The 23,595-nt window shown below is 41.5% G+C and overlaps 2 protein-coding genes across 3 annotated transcripts in view; both read right to left on the reverse strand.

Annotated features, from left to right (window-relative positions):
- Positions 1-202: 202 nt before the first annotated feature.
- myl2a (myosin, light chain 2a, regulatory, cardiac, slow) lies at positions 203-2,773 on the reverse strand. Its single transcript, XM_069158413.1, has 7 exons — positions 2,694-2,773; positions 2,113-2,205; positions 1,493-1,568; positions 1,262-1,366; positions 1,064-1,142; positions 851-899; positions 203-581 (listed from the first exon to the last, which is right to left on the reverse strand). The coding sequence occupies exons 1-7, from the start codon at positions 2,694-2,696 to the stop codon at positions 477-479; spliced, it is 510 nt and encodes a 169-aa protein (XP_069014514.1). The 5' UTR covers positions 2,697-2,773; the 3' UTR covers positions 203-476.
- A 2,052-nt stretch (positions 2,774-4,825) lies between these two features.
- cita (citron rho-interacting serine/threonine kinase a) overlaps positions 4,826-23,595 on the reverse strand; it is a 39,038-nt gene continuing 20,268 nt past the window's right edge. Inside the window, exons 13-41 of one of the 2 annotated variants that reach the window (XM_069158437.1) lie at positions 22,266-22,440; positions 21,098-21,295; positions 20,798-20,851; positions 19,814-20,011; positions 19,401-19,594; positions 19,141-19,276; positions 18,865-18,969; positions 18,436-18,576; positions 18,099-18,206; positions 17,766-17,958; positions 17,025-17,186; positions 16,115-16,138; positions 15,489-15,626; positions 14,974-15,154; positions 14,781-14,872; positions 14,505-14,609; positions 14,147-14,316; positions 13,720-13,764; positions 11,666-11,746; positions 11,420-11,555; positions 10,443-10,582; positions 10,191-10,283; positions 9,941-10,049; positions 9,692-9,820; positions 9,408-9,488; positions 9,219-9,297; positions 8,919-9,101; positions 7,376-7,763; positions 4,826-6,984 (exon numbers count right to left, since the gene is read on the reverse strand). In XM_069158437.1, coding sequence (XP_069014538.1) covers positions 6,961-6,984; positions 7,376-7,763; positions 8,919-9,101; positions 9,219-9,297; positions 9,408-9,488; positions 9,692-9,820; positions 9,941-10,049; positions 10,191-10,283; positions 10,443-10,582; positions 11,420-11,555; positions 11,666-11,746; positions 13,720-13,764; positions 14,147-14,316; positions 14,505-14,609; positions 14,781-14,872; positions 14,974-15,154; positions 15,489-15,626; positions 16,115-16,138; positions 17,025-17,186; positions 17,766-17,958; positions 18,099-18,206; positions 18,436-18,576; positions 18,865-18,969; positions 19,141-19,276; positions 19,401-19,594; positions 19,814-20,011; positions 20,798-20,851; positions 21,098-21,295; positions 22,266-22,440 — 3,862 coding nt within the window. In that variant the 3' untranslated portion in view covers positions 4,826-6,960. The remainder of the gene's footprint in view (positions 6,985-7,375; positions 7,764-8,918; positions 9,102-9,218; positions 9,298-9,407; positions 9,489-9,691; positions 9,821-9,940; positions 10,050-10,190; positions 10,284-10,442; positions 10,583-11,419; positions 11,556-11,665; positions 11,747-13,719; positions 13,765-14,146; positions 14,317-14,504; positions 14,610-14,780; positions 14,873-14,973; positions 15,155-15,488; positions 15,627-16,114; positions 16,139-17,024; positions 17,187-17,765; positions 17,959-18,098; positions 18,207-18,435; positions 18,577-18,864; positions 18,970-19,140; positions 19,277-19,400; positions 19,595-19,813; positions 20,012-20,797; positions 20,852-21,097; positions 21,296-22,265; positions 22,441-23,595) is intronic. The other variant, XM_069158427.1, reaches the window with a different exon arrangement.

Below are 23,595 nucleotides of genomic sequence, written 5' to 3' on the forward strand. Positions count from 1 at the left end.
GTCACCAACCTCACACCACTACTCTCAACTACACACATTCACTACCTAACATGGAGCTAAAAGAGTATCTAGCGTAGTCATTTATTTGAGCAGTAATCCTGTAAACATGAGAGCACCAATCAATGTAGGTACTTCTGAGTTCAATATTTTCGGTCTCCTCAGGTTATAAAACCTTTAAAAAATCAGAATGAACACTGTTAGCTGTCTTCAAAAACTTTTATTATTAGACTGACATTTATAGATTGAACAAGTGGATATGACAAATATAGGCAAGTGTATTTCAGTGTACAAAATGATAAGGAAAAATAATTGAATCAGTCTGAGGTGAAGGTGGGAATATAGAGTGGATGAAGTAGAAAGAGAGAAAGACCGTAAAGGTCTGTATGCTGATGTTGTCAGATGTCCATTTCTGGGGCTTGGAAACACTTTGTCGGGATTCTCCCTATGGTCATTAAATGAACACCGTTCAAAAAGCTTTACTCCTGGTCCTTCTCCTCTCCGTGAGTAATGATATGAACCAGGTTGTTGTAGTCCAGGTTTCCAGCCACATCTGGGGGGAAGGCAGCAAACATCTGCTCCATCTAACCAACAAAAAGGCAGATTATACAACCAGTCATCAGATGTTGTGCCCCACACGAACACAACACATCATTCAGGGTGCATAAAAAGGGTGTGATGATTCACCGATTTATTATTTGTGAGGTTGTTTGTTTTTTCATGAAAATGTGTCTGACGTGGTCGTGCATGGTCATGATGACGTTCATGCCTCAATTTTTTGGGGGACTCATTCACAAGCTCGCACAGCAATCTGCTATAATGATAATAATTAGAGTAAAAGACTACAATGTACCTCCTCAGCTGTGAATCGGTCGGCTTGTGTTGTTAACATCTGTGTCACACTGGAGAGGGGGAGAGAAAAAAAACAAAAAAAACAAAACGGGAAAAAACACTGTAAGAGATCGACGAGACCCGAGTTCACACTGAGAGGAAACTGTTGGGATAAATGACAGCAGTCAGACTGAGTCCTAAATTGTGAAGCTCAAGTAGCCCTGACAACACTTACTGGTCCTTCCTCAGCACACCCTTCCCCTCGGGGTCAAAGACTTTAAAGGCGTTGAGGATGGTCTCCTCTGGATCAGCACCTGTACACATTAAAACAGCCATTAAACTGCTTTAAACACATTTACATTGAAGCTTTGTTTACATGACTCAGATGTAGTTTTAATGGTTAAATTGGCACCTTCAGCCATGTGTATCTTACCTTTCAGCTTCTCGCCAAACATGGTGAGGAAGACAGTAAAGTTGATCGGCCCGGCAGCCTCTTTGAGCATCTCGTCAATCTCTTCCTGTTTCACATTCAGACGTCCTGCGGCAACAAATATTCAAGATGAACACACGGTACAAGCAGATTGAGCTGTTGTGTATGGTCACCACACTTAAGGCAATAAAACACAACATCTTGCGAGACTGAATATGGGTGGTGTGAACACACCAAGAGCAGCAAAAGTGTCCCTCAGATCATTTTTGTCGATGAAGCCATCTCTGTTCTGGTCCATGATAGTGAAGGCCTGAGATCAGAGCACAGGAAAAACATAAATGAGTCTCTTCACGTTACAACGGGATCGCAGGAAACTGCTTTGCAGCCACATGTTCTCGATATTCATTTTCAAATTCTCTTTCTCTGCTTGAATATTGTGCCATCTTTATGGATGTTAAGTATTTATAACATGCAAGCCCCCTCGGTTTCAGTGTGGCATCCAGGGTATGCCCAGCAGTTCATCTGCAGCCTAATCACTGATGACAGTCTGGATGTCTGGGCACTGCTGACCCTCATTCCAACATACCACAAAGCCTCGCTGCTGTCAAGCCAGCGACAGAAAAATAGACAGGTGGGCATACTACAGCGATGAACAATGGAAATGGAAAGACCTAGAGGGGAAGCTGGGAGACCTTTGTGTGTGTTTTTTTTATTTCTTTAATGCAAAAACACTTGGATCATAATCCTCGACATGGTGCTTTAACTTGCATATTCATCCATCATTTCCACAATTTCCATGTCATTCTGTGCCAAATGAAAATCAGTGGAATATAAATTGGTTTAGCAGCTTTCACCTCTTTGAATTCCTGGATCTGAGCCTGCTCAAACATGGAGAACACGTTGGAGTTGGCTCCATCTGCTGTCCTCTTCTTGGCTTTCTTGGGGGCCTTTTGAAGAAAGGAGGAAGAGATGAAACAGAAACTGAACGCTAGTTAAGGTTAAGCAACGTGTCACATAGCATAAATACAAGAGATGAAATGGCTTAATAAGAGAAAATGCATTGTAAACAGTGAAGATATCTTTTGGGCTGCAGCACAAGTGCACAAGTTCAATTCAGGTGTGTGTACAGAGGATTAAAATCTGCTAGAAATGAATTTTTAATACATATGAAGGTAGTTACAATGGAGTTTTTTTTACTTGGTGTTCAAAGGCGCTTAAATCATTGCAGAAGATGCAAACATTCCTGTTTTAAAAGCTAAGAATAAAAAAATAAAAAAATAAAAAAAAATTATATGCAGCCAAAAAGATTAAATAAAAAAAATTAAAAAAAAATTAAAAGCTCGTCTCTAAAAAAAAAAGAAGGAGCATCCTCACAGCCAAAGAACCACACCTGTCCTTACTTGCCCCAACAAAGAGCACACACACACTGACTTACCATGGCTGAGCAGCTGGGAGGTCAGACCAACAATGATGCCAGTGAACAATGGGGAGATTGTGGGTGTCCTTTTGTAGCCCCAACCCTCAGCTCCACTGGATATTTATAAACTATGTCCTCTTTAGGAAGTGACAGGTAAATGATGCTTCATACACCACATACAGTATAGCATGCTCGCAAAACACACTCATGAACACATACCCCTCAGTAACAGCCACTCTCCCCATGTAGTCATAATTGATGCTGGACAAAGAGAGTGGAATAACTGGTCGAGGATATCAAGTGCAGACTAAAGGTTGAAGCGCTTAATCACTTTAAACTGCCCTTAATCTGCAGACTGTTGTCTTCACTGTCCAAACTATAGACAGTGAATGAAAGTGATGAATATTCAAACACAAGAGGCAGTGCATGAAATCTGCTCTGTTTGGTTTGGTTCGTCCACAGTTCATTGTTTTCTTCTTGTAAATCAAGTTGAACTGGATGTTTTAAGTCTGCATTGTTTTTAAAAGTGTAAGGTAACATTTGGTAAAGTTAAGACAAGTCTGCATCCAACTAATGAATTAGAAATAAAACAGTGCATGTGACTGGTGAACAAATAGGTGAAATGAATTGTCTTTAAATATAGTCACAGGTTTACATTACACCCCATGAATATAGCAACCCAATAAGGTGCTACCTGCCATGCTATTCAATAAGAGACAAGTGTGGGAACTTTTAACTATGAACATGTCTGTAGATTCTGCGGAAAAAATAATGAACTATGCTATGGTTATATGTAGAAGATAATAGTGTCTTTTTTTAATTTAATGGGGTAAAATCTTTCAGTCCATTTGAGAATTTCAGATCCTTCAAAGCTGTAGACCTAAAATTAAGCCAAATTAAGTCTCCTTATGCATTAAAGCAATTCAAACTTGGAGCTTCATTCACCTACAATCACACAAAAATCAACTTAATCAACTCCTGATGATATTCTGATCTGTGCAACAACCATTTCTCATCTCCACTTGATAAAAAAAAAGAAAAAAGGCACGAGAGGGCTTGAAAATTATCGACATGTAATGAAGAGAAACATGATCTCAACAGTGTGAATGCTGACTCATCATTCACACATTTAACTGGCCTGTCAGGACATTGTTACCACCAACCTTACACACATGCTTCTTCACATCATTGCCGCTGGCTTTCGGGATGAAAGCCATGCTCTACAGTACAGCATGCATTGATTGACATGACCTCTTTTATTTTACACAGATATATGCACGTGCTGATATTGATGGAAAGGAATAACTTTCTCTACTGGACCTAACCCACTTTGTTTATGAAAAAAATCTTCCTCACATCTATTCTATTTCACATCCATGAAACAGATGAACATGAAGGGAAAACACAGATTTTAAATTCATAAATTAGATAACAAGAGTAAATACAGTGGGCAGAGAAAGGAAGGAGCAGACTACACTGGTGCAAGCATTAAAGAGCTTGTTGAAACTAAGCTCCTTGAATGTCAATAGCAGGAGGTGCGACATACTGAAGTGTCCCACTGCTGACACTGAACACATCCTTACAATGTGCGATGGCTCTCCGTGCCATTAACAAGTCATCCAGTATCACTCTGGGGCTCCCAGGTCAAGAAAAGTGACAGTGTGTGAAAATGAGCAGAATGGGCCGAGGTTAGGAGGTGACGCCACAGGTGTGTGATCTATATAGAGAGGCGCTGAAAGCCTCGGTCCTCTTGCTGTCAGAAACAATGCTGTGGACAAACCAACAGCACATGTCATTGTGTCATGTGCGGACAGGGAGGTCCGTATCAGACGAGTTATTGTTAACTGACGAGGCAGATGCCACCGTTAAAAACTCTTCTCCTTCAGCTCCTCTCGGCCGCTGCAGCTACCGGGACAGGAATGGCAGATTATTGTCACATCGGCTGAGCGCTGGGATCACCTATAAATAGACCAACCTCTTCCCACACAATGGACGGGGACAAATGGCCGTTTCACTGGCAGTCTTCATGCACAAGATAAGAGAATAGATGGCTTCAAATATGACCTTACAGAGAGAATAAGCAGCGTTAAGTTCTTTCTCTACAATTTCTAATATCTAATCAAGCATAAAATGAAGAGGCAAATTAGAAGTGAAAGACAATGGTTATAATATTTAATATTCTGTGACAAAATCTCTACAGGGAACGCTAATAAAACATTTGTTAGCAGACATCAATATCATATCCAGCGTTGCAGCATTATGATTCAGGATCATGTGAAAGCAAAAAGAAATTAAAAAGAATATAAAAAGAAAATAAAACAAAAAAGAAAAGATTGGTAACCCTTTTGTACAGAGTCCTATAGAGACCAGCTGAGAACATGTGCATTCTTGTAGCATCCGGTGCTTGTTGCTGAACATTTGAGACCAATGAATCAGCTCTATATTCTTGGCTTTAATACATTCAGGAAGATTTTTGATATCTAAAAAGAACTAGGGTTGAGTCAGAGTTGAAGAAAAGTTGGTTAATGTACTGTAACCCCAGATTCTACGAGTATAGGCACGAAGAGCCTGGTTAGGTTTTAACTCCCTCTTTAAGCGCCCGACTATTGACAGACACACTTGGCAAGTTAAAGTGGCCACTCATCTACTTACATTCAAAAATCACGATTAAAAACCACAAAGGAATTGTATTTCCATAGATCAAATTATGAGATACAGAAATAAAATCATCGTAGCTTAATGAACCAAATACATTTGAATGGATTTTTATCATATTTTCAAATTGAAAAGGATTGTTTTAACTTGCCAAGACTGCCTTCATACAAGACAAGGAAGAGATTTAGTAAATAGAGTCTTATGAATTCACTGTGCAAATAGGTAATAGTTAAAAGACAGGAGATATTATTCACGTGCTTCGCTGTTAAATTGTGTAATAAAAATATAACCCAAATGAGGCAGAAGCAGAAGACAACACTCCGTTTCATTTCAGATATACATATCCATGCCGTTTACAAATCAGGAAAAAAACAAAGATTATTTTCATCTTCACCTTAAACAATTTTGGGTTATATACAATAGTAGGGGACATTGTACAAAAAAAGAAATGCTCAAGTACTATGCTGTAAGCTTCAAACATGATCGTTTTTTCCCCCCCTCCCCTCGTGGAATTCAGCACTGAGGTTTTGCCTTTGACAGATGGAAGTGCATACACGAGTTTGATCCAGATACAATCACTCACTTGATAAAGGACGTTTGGACATATTAAAAGAATACTTATTGGACATTCAAGAGGACACGTTATCACTTTTTTTTCTTTAACAAAAATAGACACGGCTTCTCCAGCCTTGAAATTCCTTCTCAATATATATAAAATTATGTCTTGTCTATTTACAGTCAGATAGCGTTCTGAAGGGTTAGAAAGGTCCTGCTCCATTGCTGCTGGGGATTGTGGGTAGTGCAGTTTTAGTGTCGACCTGTTTGAGGGCAGACAATCATCTAGTGTGTGGTTCTACAGGGTGAGTTGTTCAGGGAGGGTTCATTTATTTCATCTTTAATAATTTATTTGTGCTCCTGCCACATCCTGCCTGCGTTTCTGACCGACGTCTCGACAGAGGACAGAGCTGGAGGTGATTGTAGTTAGTTGATAGTGATTGTGCTGACGTGTCGGTGCAGGGCTGGAGCCAGAAGTACGACTAGATGCTACCCACCTGCCCTGATCTGTAGCTACTGAGGACAGAGCTGAGCGTGGAGAGGAGCCAGCTGTCTTCTTGGTATTTAGAGTCAACCTCTGCCATTTGTTTTACTGTAAGTTTGTGAATATTTAGGCATGACTTGCAAGATAAAGTTGCTACGGCTGTGCTTGTCTTTTGTCGTCACTACTGTCTGACGTTGACTGAAGCTAAACGCCACCAAGTCAGGCCTTAACTTGAGAACTCAGATTTTCTTTGTATAAGAAGAAATCAAATCTAATTACTAATTCCTACTTGGAGCAGAGACTACATGCTCAGATACGTCGCAAAAAACCCTGCTCAGGTTGTTTATATGGCATTTTGTTTTTACCTTCATTGAAGAAATAACCTGATTCTAATGACATCTCTTTGTTTCTCTGGTTCTCGCTCTGTGTTGTGATGGCTGCAGGTGCTTTCCTCTGTGTGTTTTTCTGTTTAGATGTGTGGCAGTGTTTCATCATGAGTTGGTGACATTCTCACTGGTTCGCTGCTACTTTCATTTCTCTTTCCGAAGATTAATTTCTCTGTCCATGATGGGTGTGTGGCTCTGCCCTCCCTCAAACAGACGATTGGTCCCACACCTGCAGGATAAAGACATGAAGTCAGGTTAACGCTACTAGCATAAGGTACTGTCAGTTATTTATGTTTATTTAACCTGCATGTACTAACAGTGCTACAATGCTGGTGTTTAGCAAGCAATTTATTTGAGGCTGAAGAGCTTCGTTTAACCTGTTAACATGCCACTGTTTGCTTATTAGAACTAAATACAAAGTAGTTTTGTGGTAATCCATGTAGTTTGATACCATCGAAAAGTTGTCACTAAGAAACAAAGGTGTGCTGAGAAGTGCTAGATGTACCGTCAGGGATTACAGAAGATGCCTAAAATGTTTTGTTACCTTCATGTAATCTCGTAGTAACTGCAGCGCATTCAGCAGAATGATTAAGAAACAACAGCAGAAATCACTGACAAACCTTGTTAACAGGGTTTATGGGTGTGCGTCCAGAGCCAGTATGAAGCCTTTGTCGCTCTTCGTACCGTCCAGGGGACCTCTCCCTACGGACGTCCATCATCCGGCCAGGGGAGCGGTCCATGCGAGGGTCCCCCATGGCCCTGCCCGGCGAGTGCTCTAACCGGGGATCGGCCATGGCCCTGCCAGGAGACCCCCCTATCCGGCTCTCCAGCATCCTGCCGGGAGACTTCTCTCTCTCCAGTGGACGGCTGGGAGACTTGTCCCGCCGAAACTCTGTGCGAGCCTCTCGGTAGCGGTGAGGTGTGCCGGGGTCTCCGTGGACCAGAGGGTTTCCTGCCAGCCTTTTAGAGATGTGCTCATTGTAGGAGGGAGGCCCACGCTTGTTAGGACTGTTGGAAGGAACCGAGGAAACAAAGACGGGCAACAGAGCGTCGGTCAAAGGAAATGTTTTTTTGTGTCTCAGGTCACGGGCTTTGCTGTGCACTGTGGGAGTCAGTTTGCTCAGATGATGTGGTGAGGATAATGGATTCATAATCCAGCTCATTTAATAAGCAATAAGTAATTAGAAGAGATTGAACCCATCAACTCCATTTGGTTTGCTAAATGAGAACAGAGTCAGCGGCTGATGACAATAACTGAAGAACAAAGCTTTGACGGGCTTGCAAAGCGCAGTTGTTACTGAGCTTCAAATTGTAATGGACCAGTCTCGGGACATAAAAGGAGGAAGTCACTCTTTATTCAACAATCTCTTTTCTACAATTGACAGGAGGCATTGTTTAAAAAAATGTTAATCAACAAAACAATAATGAAAAGAAATTTCCTAAGATTTATTACAGATAAAAAATGAACTCCTCCTCCTGTAAAAAAAAAAATCAAATGAAGGTGTTACTCCTGTTTTACAATACGAACAAACATTAAGGCCTGAATTTACCCATCACCACCTGTGAATGCAAACCTGTTCCCTTCAGTGCCAGCTCAGCCCAGTGACCCAACAACAACACCAGTGTGCACAGAATAAAGGGGTGCAGTGTGCCACTATACAGCCTCCTGAGTAGAGAGGACCAACCCTCATAAAAAATACATAGAATAAATTCATGAATAAGTAAAATGCTCAAATAACTTAGAAATGAAAAAATAAAATGATATTTCTTTCTTTTACTTTTATCTCGACAGTTATTTCCCAATTTAACAAAATAAATTTTCACGTTTTCCTCTAACTGGTCATTTAATCTAACTTATTCACCTAATTTATTCTCCTTTAATAAATGAAGTAATGATATTTTTTATCCTCTATATATTAATGCCTCAATAAAATAGTCTAAAACTGATCATATAGGATAATAAGCTTTTAATACTTGATTGTTCTTGATACTTAGTGCTACAGACATGTTTGACTAAGAACCAAAAAGATGAATTATGACATGGAATAAATAAAAAATAAAAATAAAGTCAGGGTGCTTCGTGGATCAAATATGTCACTAAAATAATTATAAAACCAGAAGGGGATTGTGAGCAGGATAAATAAATAGTCTGTGTTCCCTCACCTGCGTCCAGAGCCGTTGCGCTGGAGATCTCCTCCACCTTCTTGGCTCTGGACCAGGTTGCCCTTGCAGCAAATGACCCGAAGTTTGTTCTGGTAGGAGGAGGCCAGGTAGATGGCCCCAGAGGAGATGGCTGGGCCAAGGTAGCGTGGGTTTGGGATATCCAGGTGGGCGTACGAGTGAGGCCTGGAAGGAACAGGACAGCAGTGATCGACACGGAAGATATTTGTTCAAGCTGTCTCCTGAGCCACGGCAGTAAATAGCACTTTAGAAACTCGGACAAAAAAACAACAACAATCTTACCCGAGAGCAGCGTGTCCCTGAATCTCAATAACATCCAGAGAGTTGAAGTAGGTCACAAACAGGTAAGGCTCTCTATAAGCTGAAACACAAAAATACCACTCAACTTAATTTTAAATGTTGACAACTAGATGACAAAAAAATAAAAGAAACATTGACAGTGACAGTAAAAAGATGCCGGTTTACACTAACCAAATGAGAGAGGCAGACGGCTCCATTTGATATCATCACTTCTACTCCTGCGGCCATATGCATCCACAAACACGCCAAACTCTGCAAGAAAAATGTCACTCATCATTCAAAAATACTGACTTGTAAACACAAATGAAATCATTCTTTCAACAACAAAAAATATTCCTTGGATACAGATTCACACAAGCGGTTACATTTCAGCTTCTCCACTGGTTCATGTGCTCAGCTGTACACACTACATAGTGTACATATATGTCCACACAAATGTCACACGGATGTCTAACCATGGAAACAGAGCAGGTATTCATCCTTCTGTGGAGCCGTGGTGACCTGGATGATGGAGATGGGGAAGCTGTGGGAGGACGCGGCGAAGACAGCCGAGGCGAGCGTCACATCGTTTTTATCCAGGAACTCTGTGGAAAGAAATCACCAGTATCAGTTTGCTTGTTGAAACCCCACAGAGACAGAATCCCACTTGTGTAGGCTTCGTTAGTTGTCAGAAATTAATATTCTATATACAGAATTTGAGCTACCTTCCAGCACATACTGCTTCATCTCGATCTCATAGAACTTGTTGGTGCCGATAATAATGCTGTAGCCGGTGAAGTGGATACAGCTGCAGGGCTCTGATGTCTCAATCTCCTGCAAAAACAAACAACAGTTCAGCGGTGCCACTTTTTCAAACTCTCCCTGAAGCAAAGCAGAACATCTACACTGGAACAGAAGCACTGCCTTTCCTTCATAACATCATCTATTAGTGGTTCACCTTTAAGACTCATTCACCTTTCTGATGCAGAACTTGTTGAGGCTTTCATTAAGTCGCAGGATTGTAATCTTGTTGGGCATAGCGGCGCAGATACAAGTTCCATTATCAATCTGTAAGGAAAGAACAACTCCACAATCAGGACAGCGGTAAATATCTGCAATCAAACAGCCCGCTGCAACGCTATTACTGTGATGTTCAGCTCATTAACTCTGACTGAATAACAGTCTAGAAGGAGTTTGTTCTCTGTAAGTAACAAGAACATGACTCACCTTTCCAGAGGAGAAGAGGTGGCATCCTTTGACTGTCTCGAAGATGAAGGGGTTGAGGTCAGGCTGAGCTGGGAGATGGGACTGGGACAAAGACTGTTTCACCTTCTTGATCTCCACCAGACACAGAGCCCTCTCCTCCCCTGAATCACACATCAGACATGCCAGGCATAATAAGACATACAAGCAATCTCCTGTTTACTTCAGTGCAGTTAGACACAATAAGTATTACGTACATGTGACAGTTTCTAAAAGACAAAAATATATATACCTGACCCTACGAGGTTACTATACATGTCAGTTTTAAGATTATTTAATTTAAAAGGATAAACAGCTGTTTGTCTAGAATACTTATTTATTACAGGGAAACGCATGCTATGTTCCAAATGACGTATTTGTCTACTAACATTTCATATTTTGAGTGCATCAGCACGTTCCAAAAAAAGAAGTGTGAAACTCTGGACACTTTTCACCCTAAACGGTCGCCATCTTGGCTCCGCAGAGGAAGGGGGCGGGAGCACATATGTCAAGAATTTTCCAATTAAGGCATCTGAGGAAGCTGCAGCTGTTCCTGAACTCTGGACAAAAGTGTTTATTATCCACAGAAGAATCAGTGTGTTTGTTGAGTGTGTTAAACAGAGGGCACAAAAACACCTTCATTTTTGGGTAAAATAATTAAAGCTGCAGATATTTTAGCAGGTGTTCACATGCTGAGGTTATTTCCAGCCAGCGCAGAACGGCAGTGTGTGATTTCAGACAATACTACGCTGTCAAAATTCATCTATTACACAAGTAAGAGTCCCAACATGTAAGAGCACTATTTGTTAGTGTACAAAGGGAAGTATGTCATTTGGAACACAGCAACAGAGTAGATGTAGAGTTCAAACATTATGTGGCAATAAAATTAAAACTTTACTGAGTTGGAAAAAATGAAAATGAAATGACTTATAATTCCCTTAAAATGGTCTCCGTTTACTGACCAGTGATCATGAGCAGCTTATCAAGCTCTTTCAGGATCTGGATCTGGAAGACCGAGGTCAGGCCGGGGATGTGGGTCAAAGAGTTCTTTATGACGTTCAGAGCGTACAAACCCTCCTCAGAGCCGACCAAGACGATCTGAAGGAAAGGACGAGGAAGATCATAAGAGCTTAATAAGTGAAACACGCAGCAGGGTGGCGCTGTTCCCGACTCTCTGTTTATAAATATATAAGTTTGTATCCTGGTACCTGGTCGGTGAGAGGAAGAGTACAGTTGATGTCCAAACGGTCGTCACCCTCCAGCTTCAGCAGAGAATTGCCCAGAAGTTTCTATCAGGACAAGAAACCGACAGAGAGAGAAATGGAGCAGGGGAAGAAGGTGGGTTAAAAAGATTCCCTGCAAGTCAGTTACTATAGAACAAGACAAGCTAACCCAGCAAGGATGAGAGCCAGAAAGCCTTCACAAACAGCAAATTACAAAACCCATCTATATTCAGTTAAATATGTAAGCTTAGGACGTCTGAATCTGACAATGGATATCTTACATCCAAAGACAAAATAAATCATGATTTTTAAGTTAGGCCAGGTGGTGTATGATATTTTTCAACAACACCAAAGTATGAACATAATTCGATACAAAAAGCCTGCTTGTTTATTAAAAGAAAGCCAATCTTGCTTATTGCTATTCACATCACGGGCCACTGAAAATTCAGAATTATGATGGATTTTTGATACAAAAAGCCTGCTTGTTTATTAAAAGAAAGCCAATCTTGCTTATTGCTATTCATATCACAGGCCACTGAAAATTCAGAATTATGATGGATTCAGGGTTAGAGCTTGGAAATTGGCATATTTGTGTACCGACCAATGGCTGAACTATAAAAAAAAAAGAAAGGAATAAAGAGCTTCTCAGTGGGACCCACAGCAACATAATGTTAAGTGTGTATCATATTTGAGTGAATCTGGAGGTGCAAAGGAGCCAACAGTAGGCAAAGGAAAAAGGCTGCAGTGAAACTGGTCGCCTGAATCTGAGGGACAGCTGCAGAGGGAAGGAGAGAAGACTGGAGAAAATCCAGCCAGAAAATTAATAGAATTACGAGATGTGGAGTGGAGAGGGCGGGGGGAGAGAGAGGGAGAGTGAGGGAGAGGGAGAGACAGAGATAGAGAGAGAGCTATATGACTTTAAACCCACTGGACATATCGTTTAATGCAGAACGCAAGTGTTCAAACTTGTCAGGATTATAGAACTTCTGGCTGAGCCTTGCAAACTCCTATTGACTAATGTTGCAAACATCAGAGAATCTGAGGCCCAGAAAACACATTTTATGATGTGGAGAGCAAGATTAGAGTTAGCTATCTTTAAATCTGATTACGTGCAGAATTTTGTTGGCCCCAGTAAAAGGAGGATTATAGAAAGCAACTTTGCACGTTCCATGATTGTGCATGTCAACACAATCAAGCTACAGTAAATACCACAGAGCTGTTTTCCTATTAGATGTGGCCCTGAGGCTTTATCAGCAAAACATCAACCTGACCTCCCATTTTTGTGGATAAATTGGAGTAAAACTATTCGGCTAGCTTGCAAAAACCTGCAGATATCCTCTGAAGAAAATTGGAGGCTGTTATAGCAACGTATTATTGCTCATGGTTATGGAAAGAGAGATTTATCCATCACATAGGGATGTTCATATGTAGCATGTTGCTGTCAAGAAAACACCTGCATATTGAACTTTTAAATGCACATTTAAAAAAGGTAATATAACATGAGAGGCATTGAAAACACTGACACACAGTTTAAGGATAATCCAGCATTATTTCCAAAGGTCATATTTGGCACAGAATGTAGGAGATGAAAACGTTCTTCTAAAACTGTGACAAACACGAGCACCCACAGCAGATGGCTGCACGCTGAAGTTAAGCTCAAGTTGCCGGAGGTGTGTGTGTGTGTGTGTGTGTGTGTGTACGTGCCTCTCATGTTTCAGTGAAGGGGGCTCAAGCAGTGCATGGCCTTTGCAGAAGCATGCATGACAGCATAGGACACTAAGTCAAAGGTTCACAGCAGTCTATCCCCATCCATGCAGCATCTATGTTTGTGTGAATGCAGCTGTTTTTTTTTTTTTGTTGTTTTTTTTTTTTTTATCAATGGCAGCTATTCCCACAAACCATATTCAGTAACTGACCCCAGGACTGTGTTGACCTGCACCCAAGAGCATCAGTGTTGTATGTGTAGATTTGTACAGCAACTGTATGCTCAGCCGGTCGGGCGACTGAAGCCCAAGCGTTCGTGCAGCTACTTACTGTACCTGAACCAGAGGGGATAGGTTCTTCTGTCTTTTAGAAACACCTGCCTATAATATGATCCACACAACCCAGTTGAATGGAGATACATACGCACAGTATAATCACAATGACAACAAATGAATACAAGATGTAGACGTTGAGAACATGCAGAGAGAGAAAGAAGAGGGAGGGGGAGAAAAAGAAGTGAAGGCACTGGGCTGATGTTTAATGGAGGCATTCAATATATTTTAACCCATTTTCACACCAAACAATACAACCACCCTTGGATTAAGTAGTTATTATTAGAAATGGGCCTAAAAAAAAACAAGCTTCTGTTGTATAAAGGAGACACAGAGCTTCTGCTACACCTCAGATACACTAAAGTATGCTTAAATTTGCCTGAAACAAGGACAGACAAACCGATATAACATTCACACCCATGACACTTACAGCATCGGCATCCACCTTGTCTCTCGATCCACGGCTACCAGCCACGACAGACTCCAGCACCGCCACCCAGCGCTGCTTGTCAGGGAAGCTGGGAGCCATGAAGTAGATGGACTGGCCTGGCCAACATGTGGTGTGAGGATGTGATTCCAGCTTCAACACATATGGGATGTCTGTGTACACACAAAAAGATGGATCAGCTGGCTCTTCGGACACCAGCTTAATTTCACAGCTGAGCAGAACTGTCAACATTTTGTTGTATTTTGGGATTAAAAGTGTAGAAGGGACAGGTGGATCCAATTTAAAATTTGGGGAGAGAATAGGCTGAGTGCAGCAGGATTAGCTGGTATTGATCCAGTACCTGACTTGGCAGTGTTGATGAGCTCAGAGGCTCCAACAGCCCCGTGAACAGTCACCTCTCCATCAGGCAGACAGAGCTCAAACTCCTCCTCAGCTTTTATACAGTCTGCAGGAAAAAACAACTAGATTTTTATTGGATTCTGTAACATTGATCTCCATGGTAACACACTGCATTTATCATTAAAAATGACAAATTTGCATTTCTTTTTATTAAGTTTAAAATGTAGGTTTCTATTATAAATTAAAATACAGTGATCAAATAAATGTAAGCACTGACCTTCTCTGGGCTCCGTATCATAGATGGACACTTTGGTACCATCGAGCACAACATATTTCCTCTCCCAGCCCTGCTGACCACGCTTACTATTTCTATTTAAGCAAATATAGAAACACACACACTGTAGTGTCAATGCTCTGTATATAACATAATGCATATTATTTGTATGGCAGGAAAGGAGTGACTTGGTTACCTTGGCTGCTTCATCCATCCTTCCAAGCGAACATGCCCGCTGGCCTCTTTGACCTGCAGTGCAGGTGAATTTGCCTTTTCTCGACACAGAGCCTCTGAAAAGTGAGTAGCATACTCAGCTGGCAGACCACAGGTGGCGGGAAGACATGGTGAGCATTTAGGGTGGCACAGGGTGCTGCACTCTACAAGAAGACAGAGAGAGAAAAAGGCTCATTTTGGTTCATTAAAAACTTCTTTATATGCTCAGTTTTATCATTATTACAATAAAAATATCCAAAAAGCTATCTTAATTTCTATTGATGTTTCTCTACTGTTGGTTTGAGAATAAATCGAACTTTTGCATTTTCAAAACAGGATTTTAATGATTGCCAAAACAAGACAAATCTGATTCCACAATTTGAGGGAGACTTAAGTGAAGGCTGCGCTACAAGAGCTATTTCCAGTAATATATGTATATGGATATTCCAATAATGTGTCCTCTGAAATATTTGGCCAGCTACAGTGCAGGATACCGACCTAGACAAGTGGCAGCCTGCCGTCCAAAATGCACAGTGTCCAGGCAGACGGCACACTTGGCAGCCCTCATGTTGAGGCCCATAGTGAAACGATGAGGGATGTTGTGGTGCATTCTTTCCTTCACACGACGACCAAACTCTACAATGCAAAAAGGGAAGTAGAGGAGGGCGGGGGTACATTTTGTTACAAGCTTAATCTCTTAGAAGTCAGCAACAATTGATCGAGATCCTGTTTTTTAAAGCAGAATAGGGCAATTTGAATAATGAATTTATTTTTTTTCAATTACAGGTATTAGTTATAAATGAATGCTCAAGTATCTTCAAATACTCAATTAGTGTCAGATTGTGCATGCCAATGAGCATGGGATGTTTTAAAATGTTACCTATTCTACCATATGCTATATAAATCATGACTCCGGGGATGATGCTGAAAAAAAGAGACCAGGACATCATGTCAAACTTGACCAGTTAAAAAAGAAAAGAAAAAAAAAGTCTTTGGTCGAGTTACAAAGACAATAAGACAGATGTTACAGTATGATAATGAGCATGTGTATGCACAGTACAGCATGCATGTACAGCAGATGAGCTCGTGTGTGAGAAGACACACTGTGGTGACTGCTAACTTACTTTCAAATGTGACCCTCCTCTTTTCTGTGAGGAGCAAGAGGAAAGAGACAGAAAGGAGAGAGCAGTCTAACAATAGCTAAGTGAAAGCAAAAGAACGTGGACAGTAAGGTGCTTGAATCACAAAGAAAGTTCAAATTCGTCAGGATAATTGTTTCATTATGAATACATGGAATTTCTGATGGTCTTTGGAACTTTTCACTTCCATATCACTGCAGTACTTTCGTCATTGTAGGATCCTTTTTCCACAGAGCTTACAAGGTGATGAGTTGTTTACACTTTTGAACGTGTTCCACTGAATACACTCCGCAGCTATGATATATGCTGCAAAGGTTCAGTTTCCATGGTGATCAACTCCATAAAAAAATGTCATTCATCTTTGTGGTAGTGGAAAGCCTGGATTAAAACCAATGTTACCTGGCAGCTAATCCACTGTTGCTTTACTTTGTGAGACAGGCCCGAGCAGGATTACAATGTAGCTGGATGACAGTGGATGAAACCCCAAACAGTGCTTTTTAAAAAAAAAAAATTTACTTCGTTCATGTTACTGCTTTTACGGCTTAACATGTACTGAGCACAGTTATCCAACTTTACTTCAAGTCATAATCCTGCTTTGTGACATTGGCCATTAAAAGAACACACATAAAACACACCACGGAAACAAAACAAGTGACTAGGGAGTCCATTTGTTAGCATAAGGTTGAATGTCCCTGTGAGGAAAACTATACAGTCTCATAACAGGAAATCCATGGTTTAAAGGCTGACGGGCTGGAGGCTGCGTTTAGTTTACCTGCGTGTTTGTTTATCAGTCTCAGTCTCTGTGTGTGTGTGTGTGTGTGTGTGTGTGTGTGTGTGTGTGTGTGTGTGTGTGTGTGTGTGTGTGTGTGTGTGTGTGTGTGTGTAAGACACTAACCTTCGGGTGTAGACGTCTCTTTGCAGCGAGTGGAGGGGTTGAGCAGGCTGCTTGGGTTGGGTTGATGTTCTGGAGATTTGACAATGGCTGACATGAGGATTTGATGTCGAGCCTGAGCCGGTGTGGAAGGAGCCACATGTTCCTGGGCTTTGAAATGAGCCGCTGTGTCATCAGAAGCAAATAAAACAACCTAATATTAGATCAGGAGCTATTAAGCTGGAAATATTTCCCTCCATTACCGAAAAAACAAATAGATTCTGAAATGAGCCTCATAGGACCTGACAGGTGTCGGCAATGGTGCGAGGTGCTGCCATGGTAACTCTGTTTAAAAGATGTCTGGGAATAGATCAGGGACGAATCACACATCAGGATTTCCTGAGCTGACTGAGGTTGTAATTTCTCAGATGGGAGACCTCAGTTTTTGGCGGTATGAATTTGGAGGAAAAAAATATGTATACCAAAGTCAAACAACATGTCTCTGACTCAGTGCAGACAAGAATTTTAAAAATCTGTTTACACCGACTGAAGTGTTCATGACAGGACTGTTGCATTTTAACCTTTTTCCCTTTTCTTTAGGAGAATCAGAATCCAGTTGGCTACTGACAACATCCCTTGACAGCTGACAGGGATTTGCCATCTTGGTCCAGGACATTTCAGGACTCTGCTCAAAAACAGATGCTATTAAGGTACAAAACATAACAGAGTCTGCTATATCTTGTCCAGCAAGAGTGTTATCCCCACCTTCTTCTCTGAGGGATCGCAGCTCTATCCTCATCTTCTGCAGAGCTTCTTCCAGCTCTGAGCACCTTGAACGCTCCTTCTCCAAAGCCATTTTCATGTCGCTATACTGCATGGGAACTGCCGGCTGGGGCTGTGGAGTCAGTGCCCCGTTAGTTGTGGTGCCTACATCCTCCCGCCGCCGCCCAAATATACCCTGGTAGGGAGAGGAAACAGCACTGAATTACTGATATTATACAGTACGTGAACAATACAGAATATACACATCTTTATTTTGAAGCTGATAATTAATCTAATATGTCTTATGCATTGTTATAATTAAGTATTTTTCCAGACCTTCTTCTTTTTGGTGGGCTGATCCATTTTGGCCTGTAGGAAGTCAATGAGTTTGGTCTGTTGGGAGATGGTTCCCTCCATCTTCACCTTCTCATGGGAATATACAGCCTGCAGGAAGGAAAACAGAAGCTCAGAGAAGGCAATACCTCTGAAGAAAACTTTAAAAATAATTCTCTTTGGGCATACATGAATTAGGATTACTCTATGTTTTTAGTCCCACTGAGATACCTTGTTACTTGCCAACATCAGTCACACTATTTTAATATCAAACTAGGACTCTCTCCCTCCCTGGAGACAGCTCGATTTTGTCTACTTGCGGAGGTATTGCATTGAGCACCTGTATATTCTCCAGCTGGTACTCCAGATCGGTTCTCTCAGTCTTGAGCATGTCAGTCTGGTCCAGGGCATCCTGCAGGCCCTGGGTCAAACGGAAAATGTGGCTCTTCTGCAGGTCCATCTGCTGCTGGAGCTTCCCTTGCTGTTGGGACACCAGCACACAAATATTTAAATAAGGATGTCTGATTTAAAATCTGCCACATTTCAAAGTCGTCAGAAATATAATTAACTAGTGGAGATGTATCCCAAACAGATGTCTTAAACAGTGGCAATTAACAGAATGTGTTTTATGTTCATTTCTTTTAACAATTGGCTATAAAAAGTCCTGTTGGTTTTATGTTTACAAATTGCAGGGAACAACATGCAACTTAAATTGTAAAAAAAAATACATGTATGTATGTATGTAGGTTGGTGGAACTTCATTTTCTACCTCTTCCATCAGCCTCTGTTTCAGTTCTCTCTCTGTCTCAAGTTTCTGTTGTAAGCTGCGGGCATTCATCTCCAGCATGGCGTGCTTCTTCTCCAGATCATTGAGCTGCGACAACATGTGAGTGAATGTTAACTTGTAACACAGACCAGCCATAAAAAAAGTATTGATCTTCTGTTTCAGAAATGAAACTTAAATTTGTTGACTGTGGCAATGCCAGACATTTATTTTGAAGGACTGATTGTTGGGTTAAAGTTAAATAATAGGAGAGTGACTCACAGTATCAGACAGACTTTCAGCCTTTAGTCTCTGCTCCTTCAAAGCCTGCTGTAAGGCCACTATCTCAGCCTTATGCTCTTTGACTGCCAGTTCCACTGCCTGGCGAGACTCGGAGCTGCGCTGGTCTGCACGCAGCCTTTCAACAACACAATAACAATTTATACAATGATGGAACATTTGATTTTTAAAGAAAAATTACATACAACAATCATTTTCTATGTATTATAAATGTAGGTAAATTAGAGATGCTTGAGTGTTACCTGTTCTGTTTCTCATTGTCCAGCAGCCTCTGCAGGTCCCTGGTGCGCCTCTCGGCTTGGCTTTTCTCGTCCTCCAGAGCCCCTCTCCAGGCCTCCCACTGCCTCTCCTTCTCCAGCAGCTCGTCGTTTAGGGACTCCAGCTCCACCACCTGCTCCTCCAACATGCTGCATGTGGTCTTCAGTGTCTCAATGTTCTGACAGCATAAATGAAAGAACAGACTGAAGAGAACATCTTTCACAGCTTTTGGTGATACCACGTGATTGTTGTCTCTGAATTTTCACTGACAGCACATGGTCTAAGTGTTATGAGGCAACACAATATATATTTGCAAAATTACTGTGGCCTTGAATAGGATTATTTCAGATTTTTTTTTTTAAATGCAACAAACACCTTTCATTTGTTTATGTTCTACCTGTTTCTGGTTGTTGAGGTGCATCTCCCGGTCGGCCACCTCCCTCCTCAGGTGGTCCACCTCCTGGCTGAGCTGCAGCTGATCCTCCCTCTCGTCTGATGCTTCATCAAGCTGTTTGGACAGGTAGAAGTTCTGGCGGTTCAGCTCGGCGTTCTCCTGACTCAGCTGTGTGAGCTGTTCCTCCAGGTCAGTAATCACCTGTGGCAGCACAAACAGGCAGAGGTGTTAGCCTTGATCGTGGGAGTGAAAATATATTTTCAGGTTCTGGTCACAAAATCCGGGGGTGGTGCTGATTCGGAATAACTGTGATAATTGTTTAAGTCATAGCACAGCTTAGTTGCATGTTACAGCAACTTAGGCTTTATTGTGTACATTGATAGTAATATTGCCAGCCTCACTAATGACAAACAAATTGTATGCAAGTAGGAGCTGTGCCAGTTAGATGTCAAGTAAGAATTCTTTGATATTTTATCTCCAAGTTGAACAACATGTTTTGCTGAACATAATAAATTAATTCTGTCCATCTTTATTTTCTCAGTAAATGTGTAAAAATGTACGCACTGTTTCAGCCTTAACAGGATGATGTCACTAGGAAGAGCTCAATTTTGTAGAGTGAATGAATGCACTAACAGGGAAGCTAAAAAGCCTGTGTTGACATTAATCTTTTCAAGTAGAAATTTAAAGGCAGAAAAAAAAACAAATTACAATTGATACGTGTCAAAAGTTCTCCATGTTAACAAAATCTGCCCAATTCCCAGCGCTAATTGGAGTAATGTGTGGCATTATGAATCACAAAAACTGTAATGACACCTTTTACTAAATGAATGTAAAAACAATCCTGGGGTGGAGTGTTTCAGTTAAAGTCGATGAATGCCATCTCACAGCAAGCTGTGTTTTGTTGCCAAAGGCTTAACTCAATAGACTACAATTTCACATTAGATTGAGCAGCACAATGCAGAGACAAAAGGCTATAGCAGCACTTACTGAACAACTGTCTCTCAAGGCATCAAACTTGCGTTGAATGTCATCTCTGTGATTCTGTGAGAAACAAGATAATCAAGAATGAAGAGCGAAAATACAATAAATTCTGACTGCTCCATATGATAATGAGCAATGATGCAATTGCTGGCAGCAGTATCTAAAATAGTAAAATGTAACATACATTTTCTGTCCTTACACATTCATAATACAGACTTAAATCTAAATATACTGAATGTACGCGCACCTGCATTTCTGTGAGCGACTTTGATTGCACACATCTGTGCTTGCACTTGTAAGTCTTACCCTGAGGGCGGTGATCTCCTCCTCGGCCTCAGCGGTGGTCTCTTCCAGCTCAGTCTTGGCCTGCTGCAGCTGACTCTCCAGGGCAAGTCGCGCAGCCTGCAGGCTGCTGATCTGGGACTCGCGCTCCTGCAGAGACAGGGTCAACTCTGACACCTGTCTCTTGATCTCCAGTTTCTCTTCTTCATGCTCCAGGCCCATCTACAAGAGAGACAGTGTTAGGGTGTCTAAATCATAGTGAATCAGCATATCTTTTTCAGCATAATCGAACCTGTTTAGAGTACCAGATTGTAGGTGTTTTAGGGGAGCAGGACAATACATATGAAACAAAGCTGAAAAAAGTATCTTATTTTAATTCATCTTAGATTATCCAAGTCAAATGTAAGAAAAAGGACAAAAGGAGATTACTTAGAGGACGCCAAGGGACACAAGAGCTGATGTAGAAATGCAGAAAAAAAATACACAAGGGTGCATTTAGGTTTTCCATAAATTTCTGACTGTTACAGAGATGGAATAGCTGATTACAATTGAAAGTGCATATTTGTGTGTGTGAGAGGACAGTGTGTGTATGTGTGTTTGTAAGTGGGGGGCACAGAGAGGCCAGCAATTAGTGCCAATCTGTGTATAATGTCTCAGTGGGGAAGAACATGTGGAGGTAGAGATATGACATCCAGTCAGCAGGCTGTCCACCGGGAACATCGGCAGACAGCTCACCAGGCGGGGAGAAAGGGGTCATCGTGGTCCTCAATTATGTCAAAACTTCTTTTTATAGAGTAGGTTTGCACTGGATGCACAAATGGATAATGGATTTTGGATTGCATCTAGTTTGGAGTGTTGGAGAAACATTATATACTTTTAAAAAGTCTCAACTTGAGTTTAATGCTTTATCAAAGCATTTTTAGCATTATTCTCCGAGCTGTTGTCAGCCAATGCAACAGCATAGATCAAGAGATGATAAAGGAAGCCCGCTGTTGGCTATTTTGTAAATGGTGCCATTATGAACTTGTACTTAATTAGCTGTAAATCTGAAAGCTATCTGAGCTTGCTTACTGATCAACTGCCTTAATCCCTTTTATGGATGGTAATGATGTAAATGTGTGCTGGTTAAAGTGAATTACTTAATCTGGAGCTAACAGATTTAGCACTGTCTCTCCGCCTCCTGTTGCCTCACCTCCCGCAACCTGCTTTCCAGCTCCAAAAGCCGGGTTCTCTTGGTTTGCTCCTGCTGACTCATCTTCTCCAGGTGCTCCTCCAGTTTGGCATTTTGGGCCTCGAGCTTGCCTGCCTGAGACTCCAAATAAAACTTTTGCTGTCGGAGCTCTGAGATCATCTCTTCCTGGGCTTTCCTGACATAAAATAAACAGACAGACGGTTATTGTACTGCAGCTGTCATAGCCTGTTGGGAGGCAGTCATCTTTCAAAAAGCTTTCTGGAGTTGCATAGAATTGATCAAATATATGAATTATGCAGTGGGTACGGAAAGTATTCAGACCCCTTTAAATTTTTCACTCTTTGTTTCATTGCAGCCATTTGCTAAAATCAAAAAAGTTCATTTTATTTCTCATTAATGTACACTCAGCACCCCATCTTGACAGAAAAAAACAGAAATGTAGAAATTTGTGCAAATTTATTAAAAAAGAAAAACTGAAATATCACATGGTCATAAGTATTCAGACCCTTTGCTCAGTATTGAGTAGAAGCACCCTTTTGAGCTAGTACAGCCATAAGTCTTCTTGGGAATGATGCAACAAGCTTTTCACACCTGGATTTGGGGATCCTCTGCCATTCTTCCTTGCAGATCCTCTCCAGTTCCGTCAGGTTGGATGGTGAACGTTGGTGGACAGCCATTTTCAGGTCTCTCCAGAGATGCTCAATTGGGTTTAGGTCAGGGCTCTGGCTGGGCCAGTCAAGAATGGTCACAGAGTTGTTCCGAAGCCACTCCTTTGTTATTTTAGCTGTGTGCTTAGGGTCATTGTCTTGTTGGAAGGTGAACCTTCGGCCCAGTCTGAGGTCCAGAGCACTCTGGAAGAGGTTTTCTTCCAGGATATCTCTGTACTTGGCCGCATTCATCTTTCCTTCAATTGCAACCGGTCGTCCTGTCCCTGCAGCTGAAAAACACCCCCATAGCATGATGCTGCCACCACCATGTTTCATTGTTGGGATTGTATTGGGCAGGTGATGAGCAGTGCCTGGTTTTCTCCACACATACCGCTTAGAATTAACGCCAAAAAGTTCAATCTTGGTCTCATCAGACCAGAGAATCTTATTTCTCATAGTCTGGGAGTCCTTCATGTGTTTTTTGGCAAACTCTATGCGGGCTTTCATATGTCTTGCACTGAGGAGAGGCTTCCGTCGGGCCACTCTGCCATAAAGCCCCGACTGGTGGAGGGCTGCAGTGATAGTTGACTTTGTGGAACTTTCTCCCATCTCCCTACTGCATCTCTGGAGCTCAGCCACAGTGATCTTTGGGTTCTTCTTTACCTCTCTCACCAAGGCTCTTC

Source organism: Embiotoca jacksoni, unplaced genomic scaffold (genome assembly GCF_022577435.1).
Source record: "Embiotoca jacksoni isolate LCO1_2020_lvr unplaced genomic scaffold, fEmbJac1.0.p SCAF_1, whole genome shotgun sequence".
In the NCBI taxonomy this organism is placed as follows: Eukaryota; Metazoa; Chordata; class Actinopteri; family Embiotocidae; genus Embiotoca; species Embiotoca jacksoni.